Source organism: Crocodylus porosus, unplaced genomic scaffold (assembly GCF_001723895.1).
Source record: "Crocodylus porosus isolate Cpor-Errol unplaced genomic scaffold, CroPor_comp1, whole genome shotgun sequence".
Classification (NCBI taxonomy): Eukaryota; Metazoa; Chordata; order Crocodylia; family Crocodylidae; genus Crocodylus; species Crocodylus porosus.
Genome location: NW_017728947.1, coordinates 71577614 through 71601844, shown reverse-complemented (window position 1 = coordinate 71601844; position 24231 = coordinate 71577614). Strand labels below are relative to the sequence as shown.

General features: G+C 43.1%; 1 protein-coding gene across 5 annotated transcripts in view; it reads left to right on the top strand.

Moving 5' to 3' along the window:
- Window positions 1-24231, top strand: part of RALGAPA1 (Ral GTPase activating protein catalytic alpha subunit 1) — a 205992-nt gene that overhangs the window by 87076 nt on the left and 94685 nt on the right. For all 5 annotated transcript variants that reach the window (XM_019551375.1, XM_019551376.1, XM_019551378.1 and 2 more), the window contains 8 exons: window positions 1494-1670; window positions 7985-8137; window positions 10105-10298; window positions 10410-10508; window positions 11855-12010; window positions 13318-13446; window positions 20101-20226; window positions 23552-23610. In XM_019551375.1, coding sequence (XP_019406920.1) covers window positions 1494-1670; window positions 7985-8137; window positions 10105-10298; window positions 10410-10508; window positions 11855-12010; window positions 13318-13446; window positions 20101-20226; window positions 23552-23610 — 1093 coding nt within the window. The remainder of the gene's footprint in view (window positions 1-1493; window positions 1671-7984; window positions 8138-10104; window positions 10299-10409; window positions 10509-11854; window positions 12011-13317; window positions 13447-20100; window positions 20227-23551; window positions 23611-24231) is intronic.

The following is a 24231-nucleotide window of genomic DNA, read 5'->3' as shown; positions in this document are numbered from 1 at the left end:
TCTGAGCTGTGGAGTCACCATGACTTGAAATGCTGTTGACTCTTAGGGGCCCAGTCCAATGAACTGTATGGTAAATCATGAGGTTTTTGGCAAACCTCCAATATTTAGGTTGTACTCCATCCATTCCATGCATTGACCTGGTATTACAGTGCTTATAGGACCAGTGGAAAAAAAAACAGGAAAAAAAAAAAAAAAGTATATCTAAAAAATTAACAAATTCATACATTTTCCATATATGGAATCTAACTATGGAGCATTGTTTTATTCAGGGTCAGTTTAGATTCAAGTAAATATGGTAATTCCACCCTAGATTGTAACATGTTACAATTTAGGCGAATTTATGGAATGATAAGGTGGTAATTCAACTACATTTAATATTTCAGAGCCTTTCTTTAAATATATAGGGAGGTGATCAGCTGCTTGTGCACCGGCAAGTTGTGTGGTATGGACCTGCATTACAAGCAGTCACGGTTGGGGTCTGACAAGATTTTATCCCGAACACCAAAAATTGCACCATGTACATCTTGCCAAGCACACAGTTTTTGGGAACTGGATAAAATGTGTTAGATTCCAGTTGTATGTATAAATTAGCATCTGCCTGGGGCCGAAGAATTGCAAAAGGAGAAGTAAAAGCTCTTGCTTCTACATGAAACAAATTAGTCACTTTTTACAAATTAGTTAAAAGTAATGTTATCTAAACTTGTTAGATCATGCATTTTATCTTTAGCACTTTAACACTGCACTTCCCTGGAAAACGCATTGCATTATTTCAGCCTGACTCCCCAGCATCTGTATAGATCTCATGCTTCAGTGGGGCTTTTTGACGCTTATCTAAATGGCTGTTTCAATCAGCTATTAGATAAAAGCACCAAAAACCCCCACTGAAGCACACAGTGAACGTCTATACTGATGTTGAGCGAGCCAGGTCAAACTATTGCAACGCCTCTTCTGGGTGTGTGCTGCGCTTGGCACAAGGACTCATCAAGCTTAAAGCACTGAGGGGGGGGTTCATATCTGTAAGCAGCCATGATGTCAAAAATGCTAAATCTAAAAACAAGTAAACAAAATAGTGCTTCATTTCTGTTTGCAGGAAACAGTAACTTGCTGTCATATTCTCAATTACTATTAACATTTTAAATGAATAACTTGGAGATTTGTCTTTTAGGCATTTTGTTGTTTGGAAGAATCTATATGAATTTTACTTCATTCTTATGTAATTATAACCTTGCCAGCTGAGCAGTAGCAGTGTTTCACATAACTCAGTTTTTGACTGAAAATAGAAAAGTATTTGAATAGGAAATAGTTTTCTACTTTAATATTTTGGAATAATTTTCTGGAGCTGTGTATTGTTAGCATAAGGGATGTCCATATGGAACTTCTTTATATGACATTTTTGGAAATGTCTTTAGTTTTTATGCTTGATTAGAAATATTTTTTTAAGATTGTATTTTATCAACAATGGTTCAGTTAACGTAGCTCTTTCCTCACTGTAGATTTCAGCTTTGGCACTGATGCTGGGACACCAGCTTCCACGGAGATTGATGCAATTTCAGGACACCAGCAAAGTGCTGAGGAACAAGAAGTGGCTAGTCTAACTACACTCCACATAGATTCTGAAACAAGTAGTCTTAACCAGCAACCATTGTCTGCTGAAGCTGCCACTATCACTGGTAAAGCAGTTGTAAAAATTAATTTGTTTTTAATTTTGTACCTTGTCCTACCCAGGCTGAAAAAGATAGGTTGTATCTGTATTCCTTGTTTTCTGTGTGAGGTTGTGCCTGTCTTGACTCTGAGATCAGTCACATGTTAACTTCATCTGAGCGAGTGCACATCTGTATCCCATACTGCAGAATCCCCATAATAAATAAAACTCTTCTAAATTTTTTAACATGTTGAAGGCATCTCTACTTTTGGCAAATTAAGTGACATACCCTAACTATCTGTCTCCCCTTCTGAAGCTGCCTTTCCATTCAGACAAGCATGGTGCTACCTTCCAGGCCATCTTTGTGCAGGCAGTCCTTGGACTTACAATACAATTTGTTCTTGAAAACCACGTCTTAGATCAAAATATTGTAACTCAGAACCAAATTTCTCATGAGAAACAATATTATAAATGGGGGATTGGTTCCTAACCCAAGGCCCGATACCTTCTTTTCACCAAAAATACCCCAGAATTTTGTACTCAGTTGATTATAAATGAGTAATATAGCTACATTAATGTATTTATATTGTGAATAGTGATCATTTTGATTTGGAAGGACTTCTTTGAGGTTACTTTGCTGTACTTTTTTAAAGGGCTCTTGGTTGGACTTTTTGAAGGGCTCTTGGTTGGACTTTTTGAAGGCTTCTTGGCTGGAGCCTTCTCAGGAGTCCTGGCTGCAGGTTTTTCTGGAATCTTGTCTGCTTTCTTAAAGAAAGTGTCCAAGGAAGTTTGGACAGATGTTTTCCAGGGAGATGGGTGACACCACAAACTTCATAGATTTCACAGATGTTAGAGCAGGAAGGGACTTCAGAAGATCATCGAGTCCAGCCCCCTGCCCCAGGGGCAGGAAGTCAGCTGGGGTCAAAGGATCCCAGCAAGATAAGCGTCCAAATGTCTCTTAAAGGAATCCAGAGTAGGTGCTTGCACCACCTCTGGCGGCAGTCTGTTCCAGGCCTTGGGGGCTCAGACAGTAAAGAAGTTCTTCCTTATGTCCAGCCTGAAACAGTGTTAGAGGAATTTGTGAATGTTTTACCTTGTCATCCCTTGGGCAACTCTAGTGAACAGGCATTCCCCCAGATCTTGATGTACACCCCTTATATACTTATAGGCAGCCAACAGGTCTCCCCTGAGCCTGCACTTTTACAGGCTGAAGAGTCCCATAGCTCTCAGCCTCTCATCGTAAGGCCTGTTCTCCTGCCCTCTGATCATGCACGTGGCTCTCCTCTAGACTCTCTCAAGCTTCTCCACATCCTTTTTAAATTGTGGAGCCCAGAATTGGATGCAGTACTCCAACTGCAGCCTCACCAAGGCCGAGTACAGCAGGAGGATGACATCCTGGGATTTGTTTTAGAAGCATCTATGGATGCAAGCCAGAGTTTTGCTCACTTTACCAGCTACAACATCGCATTGGTGGCTTATATTCATCTTGTGGTCAATCATGACCCCCAAGTCCCTTTTGGCCGTGGTGCTAGCAAGCACAGCACTGCCGAGCCTATAAGCATGCTGCGGGTTTTTCTTCCCAAGGTGGAGTACCTTGCATTTTTCAGTGTTGAACACCATCAGGTTTTCGTCCACCCATTTTCTGAGCCTGTCAAGGTCGTCCTGGATCACCATCCTGTCCTTTACCCCAAAGTTTGGTGTCATCGGTGAACTTGGCCAGTCCCCTTCTGACACCAATGTCCACATTAATGAAGATGTTAAAGAGTATAGGCCCAAGGATGGAGCCTTGGGGGACCCCACTGGTCACGGTGCACCATAGATTTCATAGACATTAGGGCTGGAAGGGACCTCGGAAGATCATCGAGTCCAGCCCCCCACCCAAAAGGCAGGAAGTCAGCTGGGGTCATAGGATCCCAGCAAGATAAGCATCCAATTTGCTCTTGAAGGTGTTCAATGTAGGTGCTTGAACCACCTCCGCTGGCAGGCTATTCCAGACCTTGGGAGCTCGGACAGTAAAGAAATTCTGCCTTAAGTCCAGCCTGAAATGGTCTTGCAGCAGTTTATAACCATTCAACCTTGTCATCCCCTGGGGCACTCACCATGATGATTGACTTCCGTCAACTACTAATCTCTGGGTCCGACCTCAAAGCCAATTCCCCAGCCAGTGGACTGTGATGTAGCCGAGGCTGCAGTTGGCCAGTTTTTCTATGACATGATGATGGGGTACCAGCAAGGGATATGTCAATCTCTTGTTCGCTGGCATGGTGTCGCATCAGATCAAGCGTTGTAAAGTTGAAACTGCCATCAGAAAGTTGAAACAGGGTGTCAATTTATAAACATTGTAAGTGCAAAACTTTGTAACTTGAAATGTTGTAAGTCGACTGCTTGTACTTAGTATCCCTCCATGCTTACAGACCTTTTGGTTCCTTCTTTGGTGTGTAAATTTAAAAGGCTTAATTGAACTACTCTTAGTTTCTTTAATACCTGTTGACATTTCCATTGTTCTTTTGGATGATTCCTTCTGGTTGTTCCCTTATTGGTAAGTCTTGTAACTGATAACTGAGCTGCCATTAAGAGTTTTACAGCAGCACATTCCTTGGATTGTTTGTTGGACACTTTTCAAGGATGGGTGATTTTCATTATTTTCTTGTCTTTGCTTTCTAATTGCTCAAACCAGAATATTGGCATGACTAGGTTTTTTCAGGGGATGAATGAAATGTCATTAGCCCCTGTTTTTTTCTTTTATTTATAGTCTCATAGTTGGTAGGGTTGGAAGGGACCTGAGCAGATCATCAGATCTGACCCCCTGCTGTGGCAGGAAAGAGTGCTGGGGTCAAATGACCCTGGCCAGGTGTTCATCCAGCCTCCTTTTAAAGACCCCCAGGGTAGGAGCCAGCACCACTTCGCTTGGAAGTTGGTTCCAGATCCTAGCCACCCTGACTGTGAAGTAGCTCCTCCTGATATCAAGCCTGAATCTACCCTCTGCTAGCTTGTGACTGTTATTTCTTGTCACTCCTGGGAGTGCTTGGGGGAACAGGGACCCCCCCTCAATGCCTGCTGGTCCCCCCTGACTAGTTTGTAAATGGCCACTAGATCCCCCCTCAGCATTCTCTTGTGAAGGCTGAACAGGTTCAGGTCCCTTAGCCTCTCCTCGTAGGGCCTGCCCTGCTGACCCCTGATTATGCGAGTGGCCCTCCTCTGGACCCTCTCCATGCTGTCCACATTCCTCCTAAAGTACCGCCCCCAGAACTGGATGCAGTACTCCAGCTGTGGCCTAACCAGTGTCGCATAGAGGGGGAGGATCACCTCCTTGGAACTGCTTGAGATGCATCTGTGGATGCATGACAAGGAATTGTTGGCATTCCTGACGGTGTCCTCACACTGTCGGGCCATGTTCATATTGGCCTCAATAATGGCTCTAAGATCCTTATCTGTGTCTGCACTGATGAGAAGGGAGTTCCCCAGCGTGTAGTTCTGCTGATGATTCTTCCTCCCCAGGTGCAGCACCTTGCACTTGTCAGTGTTGAAACCCATCCTGTTCTCTTCCGCCCACCACGGTAGCCTGTCCAGATCTGATTGCAGCCTATTCCTTCCTTCTAGCATGCCCTCTTCTCCCCACACCTTGGTGTCGTCTGCAAATTTGAACAGGGTGCATTTTACCCCTTTGTCCAAGCACTGATGAAGATGTTGAACAGTGCGGGCCCGAGGACCAAGTCCTGCAGAACCCCACTGCCCACATCCCACCAGGTTGAATAAGACCCATCCACCACCACTCTCTGGGTGTAGCCCTCCAACCAATTAGTCACCCATCTGCCTGTGTAGACATCGACATCAAAGTCTCCTAGTTTTTTAATGAGAATGGGGTGAGAGACTGTGTCAAAGGCCTTCCTAAAGTCCAGAAAGACTATATCCACCGCAACACCTGCATCCAGGGATTTGGTGACCGGGTCATAGAAGGCTACCAGGTTGGTCTGACAGGACCTGCCTCTAATGAGTTAATGTTGGAACAGAGTAAATGTGTAGTACTTTAAGGTTTGGAAGTAACTATGATAGAGTTTCTCTAAAGAAGCTGATGGCTTACTAAATTTTACACAATGATTCTACCCTTCTTTTCCATCCCTTCCAAGTAGCCATTTTTATCTGTTGAAGAACAAGAAAAAGGTAGCAATTAAAAGGTTCTTTTTAAAAAAGATGTTTTAAATGTGGTACTTAAAATGTACAGTAATGTCTTTTGTCCCTCTTCTCCCAGAGATGAGTCATTTCTACTTCTTTACATAGAAAGAGTGGATGTTCCTTGTAGAAGTTCTGGAGTTTACTTACTAGCTTCCTAAGTTTGACTGGAAGCTTATCAGCTTCTCAGGTGTTTTTGGAAGGTCTGGGAAGAGATGGAATAAAATTTCCACTAGCTAACAATGATTTCTTTACCTTTAGCAACCAGAGTGTTTTGTGTTGCAGAGCAGTTCAGGAAAGAGAAAAGTCACTTCTTTATGATTTATCTGCTCCTATGCAGATTGTTGTTTGGTGTCCAGTTTTGTATACAGCTACTTTCTCTCTTTCATAGAGACATTGCTTGCACCTCTAGACTTAAGACTATGTTAAGCTTTTCACTTAAAACAAGATAGAAGGGATTGTGTTTTTATAGCTTTGCAATTTAATCTAGCTTCTTTATTATGATAATGATTGTGTTCTCTGCTGCCTTAACCTTCCTGCCTGAGCTCTGCCACTTATAGGAGTCTCCAGCAGGGCTGTGTGAAGCTTCAGTAGCTATTCAAAGGAGATTTGGCCCGATTGGGGGACCAAATCTGAATCCGAATCGAATCAGGAGACCAGTTAAAAGCTACCTCCAGCTGCCAAGTCTGTTGGGGTTGGGGGAGTGGGGAGGGATTGGGGCTGGGGCTTGGACAAGCTGCCCAGCCAGGGTGGGATGCGCTGGACTTGGGGAGGAAGGTGGGGAATGCATGCACAGCAGCACTGGGAGTGGGGGCTGTTCCCTGCTGCTGCTTGCCTAGCCAGAGCAGGGGTGGTGGAATGTGAGCACAGCTTGCTCCAGGCAGAAGAGGGCAAGCAACAGCAAGGTATAGCCCCACTCCCAGCACAGCTACACCCATCCCCCTTTCCCCTTCCATGCTGGCTGGCAAGTCGCGGCAGCACAGAGTCCCCGCTCCCAGTGCTAATGTGGGCACGGAAGAAGCAGGGGCTCTGCCCTGCTGCCGTTTGCCCAACCGGTGCAGGGGAGTGGGGGGATGCAATGCAGGTGCAGCTTGCTCCAGGCGGAAGAGGGTAAGTGGCAGCAAGGCATAGCCCCCACTCCCAGTGCTGCCGTGCCTGCATTCCACATCTTCCCATGCCAGCTGGTGAGCGGCAGCAGCACATAGTCCCTGCTCCCAGTGCTGATGCAGGCACAGAAACAGGGGCTTTGCCCTACTGCTGCTTGCCCAGCCAGGGCAGGAGAGGGGTACAATGCAGGCGTGGCTTGCTTCGGGAGGTAAGGGGCAAGTGGCAGCAGGGTATAGCCCCCATTCCCGGCACTGCCATGCCCGCATCAGTGCTGGGAGTGGGGATTCTGCCCTGGCGCTGCTTGCCAGCTGGCACGGGAGAGGGTGCAGGATGAGGGCACGGCAGCGCTGAGAGCGGGGCTTGCTCCAGGAGAAGGGGGCAAGCAACAGCAGAGCAGAGCCCCCACTCTGATTGCTGCTATGCCCACATCTCACACTCCCCTCTCTGCCACAAATAACATGCCCCTCACCCTGACTGGGTAGGTTGTCTCAGACCCAGCCTCAATCCCTCCCTCCTCCACACACCTTCCTTCCCTCTTCCCCCAACCCCAAGAGACTTACCAGCTGGAGGCAGCTGTCAGCTTCCTGTTTAGTCTATGACCGAATCTCTGAAGCGGTGCTAAATCTTTCGGATCTGATTCAGCCAAATTGAATCGGAACAGTGATTCGAATCTCCGAATCAAATCACTGTCCTCCAAATCAGCCAATTCCAAATTTGACATGAATACTTGCCTCTTCACACAGGCCTAATCTCCAGCCAGACTCCTGTGAGGCACTGTTGAATGATAGTAATACCTCATAGGTATCTGCTTCCTATTCCTAGGCCTATAAGTAGTGGAGATCAAGTAATTCTGTTGCAATTGTTCATCCCTTGGCTGTCTTTATACAGGATGTTATGTTTTTCCACAACTCTGTTTGTAAGGAGATCTACTTGCACTTTTTTCTTGGCCAGATATTACATGAAATTAACTCAGTTTTCTTTTAATCTTGTGTTAAGAAAACTTTTCAGAACTTCAGGAAAATAAAAAAGGCTTTTTAATGTAACTTTTAAAAATTGCATTGACAGGCTCTGAAAGCACTTCTCCAATCCAGTCTGCTCTTGGATCTCGATCACAGACACCCTCTCCTGCTACTCTGAATGCAGATCATATAGAACAGAAGGATCTGCAGCTGGATGAGAAGCTCCACCACTCCGTTTTACAGACGCCAGATGACCTAGGCAGTATCTGAAACCGAAAATTTAAAAATGTTCTTTCTTTCCTTCCAGTGCAATATAGTAATATCCTTTCAATGTCTTGTCTAAGGCTGTTACAATAACCTACAAATTTTAAAACTTTGTGGAGTCATAATAAGTTCCTTTTCCAAATGCACCTTCTAGAAGGGTGTGCTGTTTTTGGCATACCACTGCAAGTGATTTAGTGGATTAGTAGTCAAGAATCCCTTTAATTGTTCTTTTAATGTTGAAAATCACAACTGCAATCTAATTCAGAACTGCACTATCACTAAAACATAAGTAATGAAGCATCATTTTTAAATATTGTCATTTTGTAATATTTGCCTCCTTTTTACACAAAGTCTCAATTTAGCTAGTTACATGTTTAATTCTGAGGGTCATTTGTTTTAATAAAACATTTAGAAGTGAAGAAATTCATAGTTACATTTTCATAAACATTGTCTTTGCAATATAAAGATGCTGTATATAAAATACCACATGCCATGCATCTTTCCACTTTTGATTGCATACCCTCTGCTACCATGCTGTAAATATAGAAGACATAGAAAGCATCCTATCATGTGTAGGCACAGTGCTGCCTATTTCTTTCATATTCCATCTCATGGGCCTTAGACTTAAATTTCTGACATTTTCTACTTCTTCAGCCAGACATTTTGACTTGTGTTTTTCAGTATGTAATCTAAATACAAGCAGTATAATGCCAGATATAGGCAGATATTCAAAAGAACAGAGTATCTGACTAAGGCCAAGTTATTCAAAAAACTCAAGTCTCATTTTGGTATCTATATAATGGCCAGTTTTTCAAAAGATCTTTATATGTTTTGGTGCTGAGCTTTTCTGGAAATATCACCATGGGGGTCAGAAGGAAGCAGGTTGGGTGTTTCTTACTTTTAAAATTCTGATTATTTTCTGATGGAGCATTTTTCTATTGGAGAACTAATTTTTTTTTTTAATTACAGTAGAAATGAGGCAGGGATTCTAACAAAATCCTGTATACCAAGCACATTTCCATCAGGCATCCATAAGATTTCCTGTCAGCTCACCTGTTTGGTGCTCTTAGCCAGGAGCTTGAAAGAGCTGGCAGTTAGGGACATTTTTACACATATCAGCACTGCACCACTTGCAGTTGTATAAGTGGCGAAATGCGCGTCAGCGCTGAGAAAATGGTAATGGCGCGCTTTTAAACTAAAACACATCAGAGTTGCTTTAGTTCAAAAATGCACCACTGCCATTTTCTGCACACGGACATGCATTTCACCACTTATACAACTGCATGCGGCACAGCACAGTTTGCCTCACCTCGCACGTGGAGCAGTCTTGAATTAAGTCTGCTCCAAAGCAGCAGATCTCTAGTGCTTTGCATGACAAAAAAGTATGTTGTATAAATGCCCTGCGTGTCTCAGCTCTTGGGCAGCCTGAGCTCCCACAATTTTCCATGGTCCCTGAATCTTAGACCAATTTCTTGCCTGGCAGGTTCTGAAGAGATTGAAACAGCATAATGTTTTGACTTTTTTTCTAAAAGAAATTTTGAATTTCTAATTCTGCAAAAATTTCAATTTTTGTTTGTGTAGAGTTTTTTTGGTGGGGAGGTTGTTTGTTTTTGAACTTTGGAATTTCTAATTATCATTAAGCTCTAGAACGGAGACTTTTTTCCTTTTTTTTTAAATCTGGCCTCAATTTTGGTAGGTGAACACTTGGAAATCTAAGTCAACTTGCTTCTTTCACTCCAATCTATTTACCAAGTAAATACACCCAATGCTTGTAATGACCAGATAAGATTTTTATATATTATGCCATAAAATTAGCTAGCTTTGTAAACAAAATTAATGTATCTTAGTTTAAATGCCTTATTCATTTTTGCTTGTTTTAAGAAAACGTGTATGTGCAAATTCTATTAGCGCTCTTCTTTAATCATAGAAGGTAGTTCTTACTTTGTTTTTCTGCCATTCCAGAAACTAGTGAATTCCCTTCAGAATGTTGCAGTGTGATGGCAGGGGGGACGCTTACAGGATGGCATGCAGATGTTGCTACTGTAATGTGGAGACGAATGCTTGGAATTTTGGGAGATGTCAACAGCATTACAGACCCGGAGATTCATGCCCAAGTTTTTGATTATCTGTGTGAACTCTGGCAGAACCTGGCTAAGGTATAAAAATCTTCCTTCCCATCCAGCTTGACGGAGTGAGTGTTCAGAATGAAAACAAAATCTTTTGTAAATTTCGCTTATACATTGTATTTCTGTTTTAAATAATTGCAGATAAGAGATAATCTTGGTATTTCAACCGATAATTTGACTTCACCATCTCCACCAGTTTTAATCCCACCATTGAGAATTCTAACTCCATGGCTTTTCAAGGTAAATCCAAAAACAGTAAAGCGAAAGTTCACATGGTTACCAAATGTAAATGTTGTTAATACATTTTTGTTAGAGGTGCACCGATATATCAGTGCCATATTGGATTGGCACGGAGTAAAAAGAAAATTAACATTATCAGCCATTGGCTTTTTTTGGCCAGTGTAGCCAAAAATGTCGCTGATAAATGCTACATGTGTGTGCACAGCCACAGCAAGCACACAACTAGGAATGCAGCTGGGCAGCATGGAGAGCAGCATCCAGCTGGTAAGTCTGTAGGGTGAAGGGGCATAGGAAAGGGAAAGGGGTGTGGGAGTGGTAATTCAATACAGTGAGGGCAGGAGTGGGGCAGTGGCTGGGGCAGGTGCTGCTCAGCCAGGGCAATGAATGCAACCGTAGGGCTAGGAGTGGAATGGAGCCATGGACATGTGGGAAGGGGAGGCGGCTCCCTACCACTACACAAATCCACATGGCGGGGCATGTCTCCCTGGATTTGTGCACTGGCTAGAGGCGAGGCAGGGCTGTTCACTGTGGGTTTGGGGTCCAGGGGCTGCACCAGACTGTTCCTGGTTGGGAGGCTGGGCCAGGTCTGGGCTCAGTTGTGCGAAGTGGGTGGCGGCACTGAGAGAGGGCACTATGGATGGGCTATGGAGAACTTTTGGGTGGCCATAGCCCCCCCCGCCCTCCCCAAGCTCCCCTAGTGCTGCCCCTGCCCAGGACACTCAGCTCTGCCTTTCCTTCAGCAGAGGTAGGCAGGAGACACATGGCCAGCACAGGGCTCCCAAGGGAAAGGCAGCAAAGGGAAAGTTCACTGTAGCCACCTACCCTGCACAGCTGAGCCCAGCCCCCCTGCCAGGAATAGGCTGGCACAGACCCTGGCCCTGAGCCCAAAGCGGGCAGCCTGCCTCCACCCAACACACAAATCCAGGTGAGAACATGCCCCCAGGCCTCTCCCAGGGTTGCGCACAGTGTCAGAGAACTGCCCCCTCCCACCTCTCCACTGCCTCACACCCCTTGGATGAACCACCCATGGCTCCATCCCACTCCCAGCCCCAGGATTACATTCATTGCACTGGCTAGGCAGAATCTAGTCCTGTTCCAGCCCCTGCCCCACTCCCTCCCTCATTGCAGGGGGGCCTCTAACTGCCCCCCTCCATTCCCCTTCTCCCCCACAGATTTACCAGCTGGCCACTGCTCTTCAAGCTGCCCAGCTGCATTCCTGTAAATCAGCTATCGGATCGGTATCTGCTGATATGGCTAGTTAATAATCTGCCGTCAGTATTGGCCAAGAAAATCTTTGTCGGTGCACCCCTAATTTTTGTTTAATAATTACTTTTTTAAAACTGTAGGCAACCATGTTGACTGATAAATACAAACAAGGCAAGCTACATGCTTATAAACTTATTTGTAAGACAATGAAGCGAAGACAAGACGTTTCTCCAAATCGGGACTTTTTAACTCATTTCTACAATATAATGCATTGTGGACTTCTTCATGTTGATCAGGTAAATTTATGTATTTTTTTTCTGAAATTCCAATAAATAAGAAGTATAACTGAAATGATCAGAAAATGTGCCCTCTTTTTCGTCTGCACAGATTATCCATTTGCAGACTGAAGTGAGGCACAGAAGGAAGAAGCAAGCTTTTAGTCCTGTTTCACTTTCCTAATGTAGACACTGAGAACCTTATGGAAAGATATAGTGACTTACCTTGGGGATATAATAGGAGTCTTCTGTCAGAGTTGGGATTAGGCCTGCCCAGCTTTTAGTTCCACATCCAATTTGTAGACCATAACTCTATCTCATAACATACAATTTCAGTCCAATAAAAAGATTTATTGATAGGAAAGATGAAAAAGATATCCTGTGAAAGGAAAGCATTAATAAATAATTCTTCATATATACACTTCCATAAAATCACTGTCCCTCACATTATCTTAAGCAAAGATGTTTCTTCTTGTGTTCTATTTGTTGCATACAAATAAATATATTTAGTCATAATTGCTCTTAATTTTTTGAGTTTGTCAGATTTCTTATAGAATTTAATTATTTGCCTCTACAAGTGTATTCTGTAAATGGTCCCAGCACATTAAGTTTGTCCAAGATGCTGTTCTTCTTTAAAGATATAGGCAACTGTACTTGTTACAGATGGATTTAACACATTGGTAGAAAGTATAGTACAAAGGTGGCCAGCCTGTGGCATTGGCAGCCTCTGTTTGTGGCACCTGCTGGATTGAGGAGGAAGCAATGAGTATAGCCTCAGATAAGACAAATAGGAAATATCATAGCAGCAAATTTAGCAGGGAGCAGAAGGAAGAGCAGCAGATCAGGAAGGAGAAGGGAATCAGACTGCCACTTGGGGAGGGCACAGAACTTAATTTGTGTCATGCCTGCCAAAAAGGTTGGTACCCACTGGCAGAGTAGATGGTTACAAAACAATTTGTTGTACTCTGAAATCATTAGTTAACCCTTCATAAGCTATGTATTAATAGAGTATTAAGATAAAGTATGATCAGTATGGTGTAAGAAGATATGTATTCACAGGTGAGTTGTTCTGTAAAGCTCCCTCGGTTTACAGTTTATATAGAGTATTGATATGGAAACATTTGGAACAGGACTTTAAAAGTTAGCCTTTTTGTTTTGTTAGAGTTTGCCAAGGGCAAGCAATTTAAAACAACATCATTAACTTTGGAGATGTGGGGGGTTTTTTGTCCCGTTACTTTGTTTTTTAAACTCCTGTAAAGAAATTGAAGTTTTGTATCAAACTTTTAACTCCTTATAGATAACTGTTTTTTCTCCTTTCTTCCTGCAAGGATATTGTCAATACAATCATCAAGCACTGTTCTCCTCAGTTTTTTTCTCTTGGTTTGCCTGGTGCTACCATGCTTATTATGGATTTCATTGTAGCAGCTGGTAGAGTGGCAGCTTCTTCTCTTCTCAATGTAAGTGTTCATCAGTTCAATGTCATTTCTGATCCCATGGAACTATGAGAAGTTTTAATAGAAACAGTGTTGTGCAATATTTTTCTTCAGTTGGGTTATTTTTATCTGTAGTGCTTTAGTAATTTTTGAAATTGCAAAGCAGCTTAATAAAATGATACACAGATCCTCTATGGAACACGTGATAGGAAGAATGTAAACATTTGTTTTTGTGTGTGGTGTCCATATTTGCATGCTAAATATCAGGAACAATGATGAAAGTGGTTTAACGGGAGGCACTAAACATAAAGGAATTGTCATTTTTTACTACATACATATTCAAAGCTGTAAGCAAAGCTTTTAGTTTTATGAAGTTAATCTACATTTTTGAAGAAAGGGATTCCTTTTTATTGGTATGTTACTCGTATGGCTGTTTTTCATAGATTCATAGCTGTTAGGGGCTGGAAGGAACCTTACAAGATCATTGGGTCCAGCCCCTTGCACTTGTTCTCTCTCTGCCAGTTTAACTTTTTGTAATGTATGCTTTGGGACTGTTAGGAAGTTAAACTTTGGCCGTTCCATATTTAGGAAGTATGTTTTGAATATTATACTTATAACAGTGTGACTATAAGGTAATTAACTAGTCTTTTGAGTAGAACATCTGTTCATATAGCAGTGCTAATCAGCAGCTCATGTCAAGTATTTTGCTCCTTTGAATATTTAATTTTAGCTCCAACAAGGTTTGTTTTCTCTTGAAAAATGTTAAAGTTTAGAGAACTCTATCAGTGGTGTGTGTTAAAGACTACAGGTCCTAAGACTGCTGTTCTTAGAAAAAACATTGTCTCAGGAAATGATCATTACTGGGTGAAAAAATGGAAGATATTATAAGATAGCTGACATTTTCATCTTCATACTGACTCCTGGACCATGAAGTCTAACCACCTGGGTTGCCTCTTACCCGCAAGACTGGGGTTCCTGGATGCCTGGGTTCTTTCCCATCCCCATCCCCTCATCAGCAGGCAGGCTGGTCTGGAGTAGAGCAGCTGCCACAGTGTCACAACGCAGCACAGACTGCAGGCTGGGTTGGGTGCTGTAAAGAGTGCTGGTGCTGGTGCTGGTGGTGGTGCTGGTGCTGGTGCTGGTGCTGGTGCTGGTGCTGGTGCTGGGAGGGTCCAGGGGAGAGGGCTAAGGCAAATTTTGGCATGGCTATAGCCCCCCCAACCTCCCCAGCCTGGCTGAGCCCAGCACTAGCCCAGCTCTCTGACTTGGAAGTCTGACACTGCCCCTGGGCTCAGGGCAGCTGCCTGACCCTGAGGCTGCCCAGGGCTGAGTGGTCTTCGGGCACTTTAATTAAAGTGGATCTTGGAGCTGCTCTAATTAAAGCACTGCCTCCCCGACTTCCAGAGAGTCCCCACCAGAGGAAGGACCCTGCTGCACACAGTGTGGGGCAGCAGCTGTCCTGGCCCCTGGGATGCAGGCCTCAGGGCACTGTGGGTTGAGTCATGCTGGGTCAAGCCAGGCAGCTCTGCCTGCCCATCCCCACCCCTGTCATGTCTGCTGCATTCAGCACTACCCAGCCGCGGGCAGCCGCAGGCTCAGGCAGCTGCCCTGAGCCCAGGGGCAGTGTCAGACTTCCAAGTGGGGGAGCTGGACCAGTACTGGGCTCAGCCAGGGTGGGGAGGTTTGGGGGGGGCTATAGCCACCCCAAAATTTGCCTTAGCCCTCTCCCCTGGACCCTCCCACCACCACTGCCAGCCCTGCACGGCTGAACCCAGCCCACTCCCATCCGCTCCAAGCCCAGCCCTGGCCCGGCCCCCCCAGCCAGAAAGATACTGGCACTGCCCCTGCCAGGAGCACCACACATTTTCTGGCTCACCTGCATGGCCTGTGAACAGCAGCAGTGCTGGGAGGGCCAGCTACAGGGGGGTAAGGCAAATTTTGGGATGGCTATTGGCCCTCCCCCCAAGCTTCTCCCAGCACCGCCCCTGCCCGAGCCTGAAGGGCAGGGGCTGCAAATGGCACAGGGCACTCTTTCATGTGCTCTGGCTGGGAGTGGTGGGGGGAACAACGCTTTAATTAGAGCAGCTCCAAGAGCCACTCTAATTAAAGTGCCGTTGTGTTTCCTCTATCAGCACCCTAATGCTTAGAAATGATGGTGTGGGTGCTTGAACTAAAGTTCATTCAATAAGCTTTAGTTCAAACACCCTCACCACCATTTTTAAGCATGGGGATGCTGACACATGTGACGAGGCACTGGAGTCTGCTGGAGCATGGCAATTCACACTCCAGCAGACTCGATTAATCCAGCAGATTCAATTAAACAGATGATTAATAGAGTCTGCACAATGCACATTGAAGCAGCCTTACTGCTTATGTATAGGCACCTCCAAGGTGCTGTATCCAGAGCAGGGGGGCCAGGTGCAGGTGAGGTAGCAGAGCCCTTTATTCAGTAAAGTGCTTTATGCTATACCATGGTGCACCGTGTGATCTCAAGCAGCTGGTAAATGTGTCCCAAAGAAGTGCAGTATGGAATTTTTTTCTTAAAGTGTCTGAAAAGAACAACAGAACAGCTGGTTACAAAATATGTGCTGCAAATATTTCACATGAAGGCAACACTAGTAAAGATTTCAGCACAGTGAACTTAATACAGCACCTCAAGATGCACCGTGCTACTGAATACAATGATTTCCTAAAGATTACTACAGAGAAGAAGCAGGGCAGGAAGAAGGTGTGCTAAGCCAGCTATCATTACACAAAGCTCTAAAACACTCACAGAAATTTGGAAGTAGAGATGCCAGGGCTAAAGAAATAATTAACCATTTAGTGGAATTTATAACTGTAGATGATCAGCCCTTTTCCATTGTAGAAGATACCAGATTATGCTGTCCCACTGAATGCCTGGAGCCTCGTTATGCACTGCCCAGCAGAAGGTTTATAGCTGCCATTGCACTGCCAGAGCTGTACGGTGTTGTTTTAAGATGCATGCAGATGCTGGTTGAAGATGCTTACATATCAGCATTTAGCTTTACTACTGATATTTGGAGCTCTGATGTATCACCCATGTTAATGCTGAGTTTAACTGTACAGTAGGTAGATGTGAACTATAACCCAGAAGTTCAACAGTTCCCATATGGCTGAGACTATTTCAGTGGCATTTGACAAGATGTTGGCAGTATGGAAAATCCCGAAGACAAAAGTTCATGTCATTATTAGGGATAATGCAAGAAACATAGTAAAGGTGATGCAAGACTCCAGTTTGCCAAGTTTACCTTGTATAGTACATGCACTCCAGCTCATTGTGAATGAAGGAGTGATCATCACAGCACAGTGTCTGACATACTGGCTATCAGATGAAAAATCGTTGGGTACTTCAAACATTCTCCATTGGCCTATTCTTGTTTTCAAGGAGTGCAGACTAAGCCTGGAATGCCTTCCAGGAGCTTACAGGAGGACATACAGACAAGGTGAAACAGCATTTTTACTATATGCCGCATAGACTCTTGGAGCAGAAACATGCACTTTGAGCATGTGCAGCTGACTATGAAATCCCTCCAACTCCCACTGTATATCAGTGGGGGCTGATGGAAAAAGTAGTGATAGTTCTAGCACCATTTGAAGAACTAACATATAAATTGAATTCATCCTCAGCCTCTGCTTCTCATGTCATGCCTTCCATTGTGGCTTTAAAAAAGCCTTTGAGCAAAGTTACAGATTCAGACCATGAAATTAAAACTATGAAAGTTACTTTGCTACAAGCCATAGAAGCACCCTTTGCTGAAATTGAATCAGAACCTCTCTATAGCATTGCAGTGCTGCTGGATCCAAGATATTTTACTGATAATAGCAAAAAGCTACTAGCTATACAAATATTGGTGACACACCTGGAAAAATGCAAGTCAGGAGGAATGACAGACACAGACAGACAGAACCCACAAAGAAGAAATCAAATGAAGCAGATGACAACACTACAAAACTGAGCTTCTTGTGTTCAATGTATGATGAGATAATTGAAGGAAAGTACCTCTGGGGTAGAAACTAATGGGGCAAACAGCAGTGTAACGCTTCAGAAACAAAGCTACCTGAGTGAACATATATTTTCAAGAAGTACTGAAAAACTGAAATACTGGGAGAGCAACAAAGGCAGATCCCACCCACCCCCGCCCCATTTTGGCTGAAGCTGCACGGAAGTTTCTCTGCAGCCTGTAGCAGTGTTGAGAGAGAACAGCTGCTTAGTGCAACTTCACATGTTGTGGATGAGAATAGGAACTGACAGATGTGCAAAAAAAAAAAGCAGAATGTTGCTTTTTGTCAAGAAAAAACCTTCCACTCACCCACTTGCTATGCTAAGGTTTAAGTAAGTTGTTGTTGTTATTTTTACAATGGCTTCTACTACTACAAACTGTACCTCAACATTTTTCGTTTTTAATTTTTACATCTTGAGCTGCATTTTTCATGATTTAGAAGCCAAAATTGCTTATGCCATTTTTTCTGACTTTATGGTGATTTTTGTAAAACAAATTGAATATTGAGTTTTATAATGACTTTGCTATCAAATTAACCATTATGTAACTATATAAATTTGGCACTGCGGTGCTGGATAGGGTCGAGGCCCGCAGTAACTCAAGGTTTGGCAGGATTGTGCCATGAGGAACAGAGCTTCCCAGATCTAAGCACTCAACTAATTTTGCCCAATTCTTGCCTGGGCAACTTGATGTTAAATATTCTTACAGTCGGGCGGTGGTCTGTTCACTGAGCATTTGTTCTAGGATTCGTCCAGTTGGATTTCTTCATGGGGCTCCTACCTCCCCTTTACCCTGTCCATACACCAGCCAGTTGGGAATAGGTGGATTACTAGTGTAGATGGACCCTGAAGCCAGCCGGCTCACTTGTGCTGTTCTTAGTTTTACGTTGGCCTTAAGGCCAGGTCATTAATAAGTACCGGGGGCCAGACTTGCACACTCTGCGGTGCCTAGGGCTGCCTCTTGGGAGGAATGAATCAACTCTTGTGTGTTATCTGAAGTCAATAAAGTCCTTACCCCACTCTGGGTTTACAGTGATTAATTCCAGCCTCTCTAGAGTCAATCCAGCCATGACTCAGGCATAGGGGGTTAGACCCCTCCCTCCACAGTAAATTGATAGCAATGAAAAGAAAGCAAATACCCATTATTTTCCTTGCTCAATCAGTTCTCAAGCAGTCCTTCTGAGCTGGCTTCTTTAAGTCCATGTCCCATTAAAGATCATCAACTCCTAAGCAACATAGCAATTAACCCCTAAAAAAAACAAAAACAGCAGGGCTTCGCCAGGCCCGGGCTCCTGTGGTTGCCCAACTCACTTGCAGTGTTCTTGGCGTTCTGGTGCTTCCAGCCTTGCAGCAGCTCTCAGTACACAGCGGAGGGTAGCAGCTAACTGGGGACCCCTCTGGGTCTCCAGGCTTTGAAGACAGCCATGTTCTTCTCTGGATTTGGAGCTTCCCAAGGTTTTTCCTCAGCAGGGCTCTGCTTCACATCTCCCAGGAGCTCTGCTCTCCCTTTTTTCTGCTTATGCCGGATCATGGGGATAAATATAAATTTCAGCGGCGGCTCCAGTCACCACTCCATCATCCACTCTGCACCTGGAGTTGAGTGGTGTTGGTCCTCCTGCCCTTCCTGGGCTAACAAGCGAGAGCTTCCTCTTTTCGTCACAAACATTCATACTGCAAACTACTTTAGAAGTAAAAGTTTTAAAGTTAATATGTGTTTTTATTTTGCTGCAAAATGTATGTAGAATGCAAAAAATCTATCCATCTATGTGTGCACACATGTATGTGTGTGCTATAAATGTAAAATAAACAAAAAAAGTTTATTTATGGCAGTAGTTTAAAATACCTTGCATTATTACTAAATACTGGTTATTGAATCTGTATCAGGTGATATGGCTGGTTAATAATCAGCTGTCTGTATTGGCCAAGAAAATCTTTATCAATGCACCCCTACCGGTTGCTGAAAATAGTAAAATCTCTTGCTTATAGCTTTGACTGGAACCTAAAACATGTTCAGAGTTACCTTTTTGTAGAAATATTACTACTTTTACTAGAAATTGTTTAATAATTCTGTTTTTTAAAAACTGGATTTCTTTCAATTACACAGTTTAAATTTTCGTATTTACAGCACTTCCTTGTTCAAAATTTGTTAAACATTTAGTTCCTTCATGCCTCTGTCATACAGTGTGTTCCAGAATGGGGCTGGGGGCTCAGCATTTTACCATTTATATTTGTATTGTGAAATAAGTTTCTTTCACTGATTTCTGACTAACTAGACTGCAAGAGGTGCTATTTCCATCTGGAAATCTGACAATAAATGCTTATTATAATTTAAAATGTATACTTTGTGTGAAAAAATAGATATAAGTGTTGGATATCATAAATTACATATTTTAATTTCTGTGGTATATTACAGGAAGATGATCAAATACATACTATAGAGCTATCAGTCATCTGTTTCAGTATAGCAACTAATTTAAGCTTTCATAAAATAAATTAAGTTGCTGTGTTTTTCTGAGATGTGCAAGCTGCTTGAACATCCCTTTGTCTATATACTTAATAAAAGTTCAGCATACAAAATAGCTGCATGTTTCATGTATTTATATTATTGATAGCCTTGTTATTGCAGTAAGATGATATTTTTGTTTCCCCTTTCTCAGGCACCAAGAGTGGAAGCACAAGTTCTTTTGGGATCTCTGGTGTGCTTTCCTAATTTATATCGTGAACTACCAGCTCTACATCCAAACATGCCTGATATAGCTGTATCTCAATTCACTGATGTCAAGGTGGGAATATTAAGAATATTTAGGTGACATTGAAGCTATGAATTACTTGTTTTAGTATCTGTGTTTCAGTAATTTTTACTTGTATTTAGAGATTCCAAAATTCTTTTTAAGTTTCTTCCTTATTAGAGTACAAGACCTAAAAGCCCATATAATATGTCAATCTTAGAACAGCTGAAGGATAGTTACTTTGAAATTACTGCTTATCAATAAAAAATCATCGACATGACTGCATATATTCTAAAAATAAATAAAACGGCATTATTTTCACCATTTTATATAAATTGTTACCACGATCACTTGAAAAATCTCTACAAGTTTAAACGGTTATGAAAGAGAAGCACTAGGAGTAAAGATTCTAGATGCACTGCTTATTCTTTTTACAGTTCACTTAGGATGAAATTCACCCATGTGTTTAGGGACTGCAGAAAACCTATTTATGATCTCATTGCCATAAAATACAGATTCAGGGAGACCCTACCATACAACAAAGCTGGACACTCTACTAGCTTAGCATGCTTGAGCTGGGAGTCTGGCTACTATGCTTACGAGTGTAGGATCCCACACTGTGCACTTCCCAGTAGTAATTTTGTCTCCAGCCTCCATGTTCTTCATTGTGCAAAGACTTTTTACATGAGCTTTATGAAGAATTTCCCCTCCAAGGACACTTCAGCACTTGATTTAGATAAAATTGCTGTGGACTTCATCCTCACCACAGACAAAGTTTCTGTAAAACCACTTCTGAAGATTTTTGTGGACTGTTGTAAATTTGAAGGAACAGCATGATGGTTTAAAGCCTTGTTCAAAGTATTCATTGGACATAGTGTTGTACATACGATGATATAAAAATGCTGAGTACATGCAACAATCATTAGGTCTCACCATGGGGTGACTCTGGACTCCTGGCTCTTCTGTCCACTGGCCTGCTGCATAGCCTAAGGGTTTTAACAAGATCTTGCTTCTGGGAGGACTCCTCACCCCTAGCAAATCTCAGTCTAACCAGCATCCTGATCTTTATAGCTTAGTGGCAGAGGCCCCCTTGAACTCTTTGGCATACCTGGGGATTTCAAAATAAAATGTCTGCTATCCATGGAAACTGAATGTCTGTTGCTGCCATCCATCCTGAAGTCACTCTTATCAGCAGACAAACTGCAAGTAAAATAAAAACAGATTTATTACATAAAACAGAAAAATGTAAGCTAAAGAGTTGTTAGGTTTAGAGACCAAACAAAATGTCTGGAGTCGTTTCCTCTGGTATCTCTAAACTAATAATAGTAGCTTCCAGGGAGGGTAATGAATAGGGGATAGATCATTCTAGATTATCTGTTTCAGTGCTTTCCCTTTAGCATCCACTTGTGCCACTGTCAAAGACTGGATACTGGCCTAGATGGACCATTGGTCTGACCCTTTATAGCACTTCTTATTTTCTTAACAGAATATTTCACTGCTACCTTTAACCTGAAGCAGCTGTCTTGGTATTCTCTCTGCTCCAGCAGCTAGTACTGCTATTGTAGTTTCCAAATATTTCACCAGCTTCCTTGAATGGGGTCCTTCCCTCCCTTTAGACTTGAGTATCTTTTATTTCCCCAAGGAGACCTTTTGCTTATCATATCTCCCTTATCTTCACTCTCTATTCTATTCAGAGCAGATAGAAATATTCATGTCCTTGTATATCATTTCATCTCCCAGATAGACATTTGTCTGACAAAGTTAGGTGTCCTCTCTAGTATGCATTTTGTGCCTTTTCCTTTAAAAATGCATTTAGCCATTGTCTGGGCAGAAAGCTTCTTAACCCAGGAATTGGCTGATAGCTAGTCAAACAGGTTAGGCTGTTGATAAACAGTCTGATAACTTGTTTTCTATACAGGCTACTAAATCATGAAACATCTTTTACTGAATAACATATTACATACAAATGTACTTTATTTTTTCGAGTACCACATGCCCCCAAATAAGATACACTCCTTTTTTTTGAAAGGCAGAATGAAGAAAGAGATCTTTCCTTTAAAATACCAGTAAGTACAATGTTTTCTCAAGGAAAACACAGGCAGCTGCAACATAGGGGACTAGACCAAGAAACTTGTGGCTGCCCTGTTAGCCCCATAGCTGTAGAACACTCTGGGCACTCTTGGCTGAGCCGAACAAGCTGACGTCTCTTCTCTATTCAAACTGATCTGGGTGGGTAGTTACCAACACCTGTCAACGAAGGGCATGATCCTAGGCAGCAACATCTATGAAATCAGCTGAGGGCCCCTCTGGCTGGACTAGAGGTGACAGGCAGTTCAGCTTCCTCAGGATCAGGCTGTCAGCTGATTCATCCGGTACTACTGGCTGCTAGCTACTCCCCCTCTCCTCCCTTCCCCCCAGCTCAGCTCAAGAAGCAATTCAGCTTAGCCATTGATAACTGCTGCATCAGCTGAGGACCTGATCCTGCTAGAGTCAAACTGCCTGGCCCCTCTTTGGGGCCGTGTGGTCAACCAGCAAGCCAGGCAGCTTGGCTCCTACAGGATCAGGCCCTCTTCTCCTCACATTTCATTATTTAAAACAAATCTCAGTTTCCAACAGGTAATTTTTTTTTTTGGTGGGGGGAGAGTTTAGGGCAGTGTTTCTTAACCTGAGATATGAATACCCCTGGGGGGTACACAAGACACAGGCAGGGGGTACTCAGGTGCTGCATTTTGAGTTTGGTCTGCCGCCCAGCCCGGCCCAGCAGATTGGAGGCATCTTTGTCTGTTTGGGCCATAAGTTCCAACCACCGCCGTTCCCACCATATTCGGTGTGCCAGGGCTTTCACTCCCCAGCATCATTGGAAGGGGCTCTGTGCAAGCTGCTTTGCCCCAGGCCGTGGTCCACAAGGAAAAAGTGGGACTCAGCTCGTAGCAGCAAAACCATAAGTGCCATGGTGGGACTTGTAGTTTCACTTTTGCTGCATCAATCAGCAGCTGGTACATAAAGTACCGAAGGTTGAGAACCACTGGTTTAGGGAGTTTGTGTTGTATTTAAGTAAATACTACTTGGCTCCTTATTACTTCGTTGTTGTTTTCTTCTATATTCTGTTTCTGTTCAAGTTTTTGGGATACAGGCTTTTTTCCTTAAGGATCACACCTTGTTTTGAAAAACAAGTACATTAGTGATGGTACTGGGAGCAAATAATGTAAAATTTAAGACTTCTTTTGATTTTGTGTTAGACACATTCTTAGAGTCATTGGTTTGAGACCCAACACAAGTATATGTCATTGTACAATACAACAAAAGCCTTGGTCTCCAGTGCTGAATTCATGTGAATGAGTTTTTAGCAATTGACTGAACATTTTCATCTTTGTTTTAGGAACTCATAGTCAAAACTGTATTAAGTTCTGCCAGGGAAGAGCCATCTGGTCCTGCACGGTAGGTCATACTTTAATAGCCTTAACCAGGAAAACTTTTTATGTTGTTACATGGTTTCTTACCTTACCACATGTTCAGATAGATCCAATATAACATGTAATACAATGAGAATGTCAGTGTGTTGATTAGGGTGTATGCACACCACCACTAAATGGGCTATTAAGCTACTTTGTTTGGATATTTCTGGCTTTGTAGTATCCTTTGGGTATCATGCCTGCAACCTTAATGTCCTTATGCCTCTGGCTAAAAGTCATAAGAGGCAGTGTAACTCCCTAACACTTTCAATTAAGCCTTACTTCCCAAGTCAAAACTCTGCCTTTGTAGAAAGCAAGTGCTCAGACATAGAGTTTTAATAGTTTGTAAATAGCTTCAGATAGAGGTCAATATATTACTGATAGTAATAAGATGTAATGTAGTATATCCCTTTTTTATTTCATAGATTTCATAGACATTAGGGCTGGAAGGGACCTCAGAAAATCATCAAGTCCAGCCACCCACCCGAAGGGCAGGAAGTCAGCTGGGGTCATAGGATCCCAGCAAGATAAGCATCCAGTTTACTCTTGAAGGTGTTCAATGTAAGTGCTTGAACCACCTCCAATGGCAGGCTGCCCCAGACCTTGG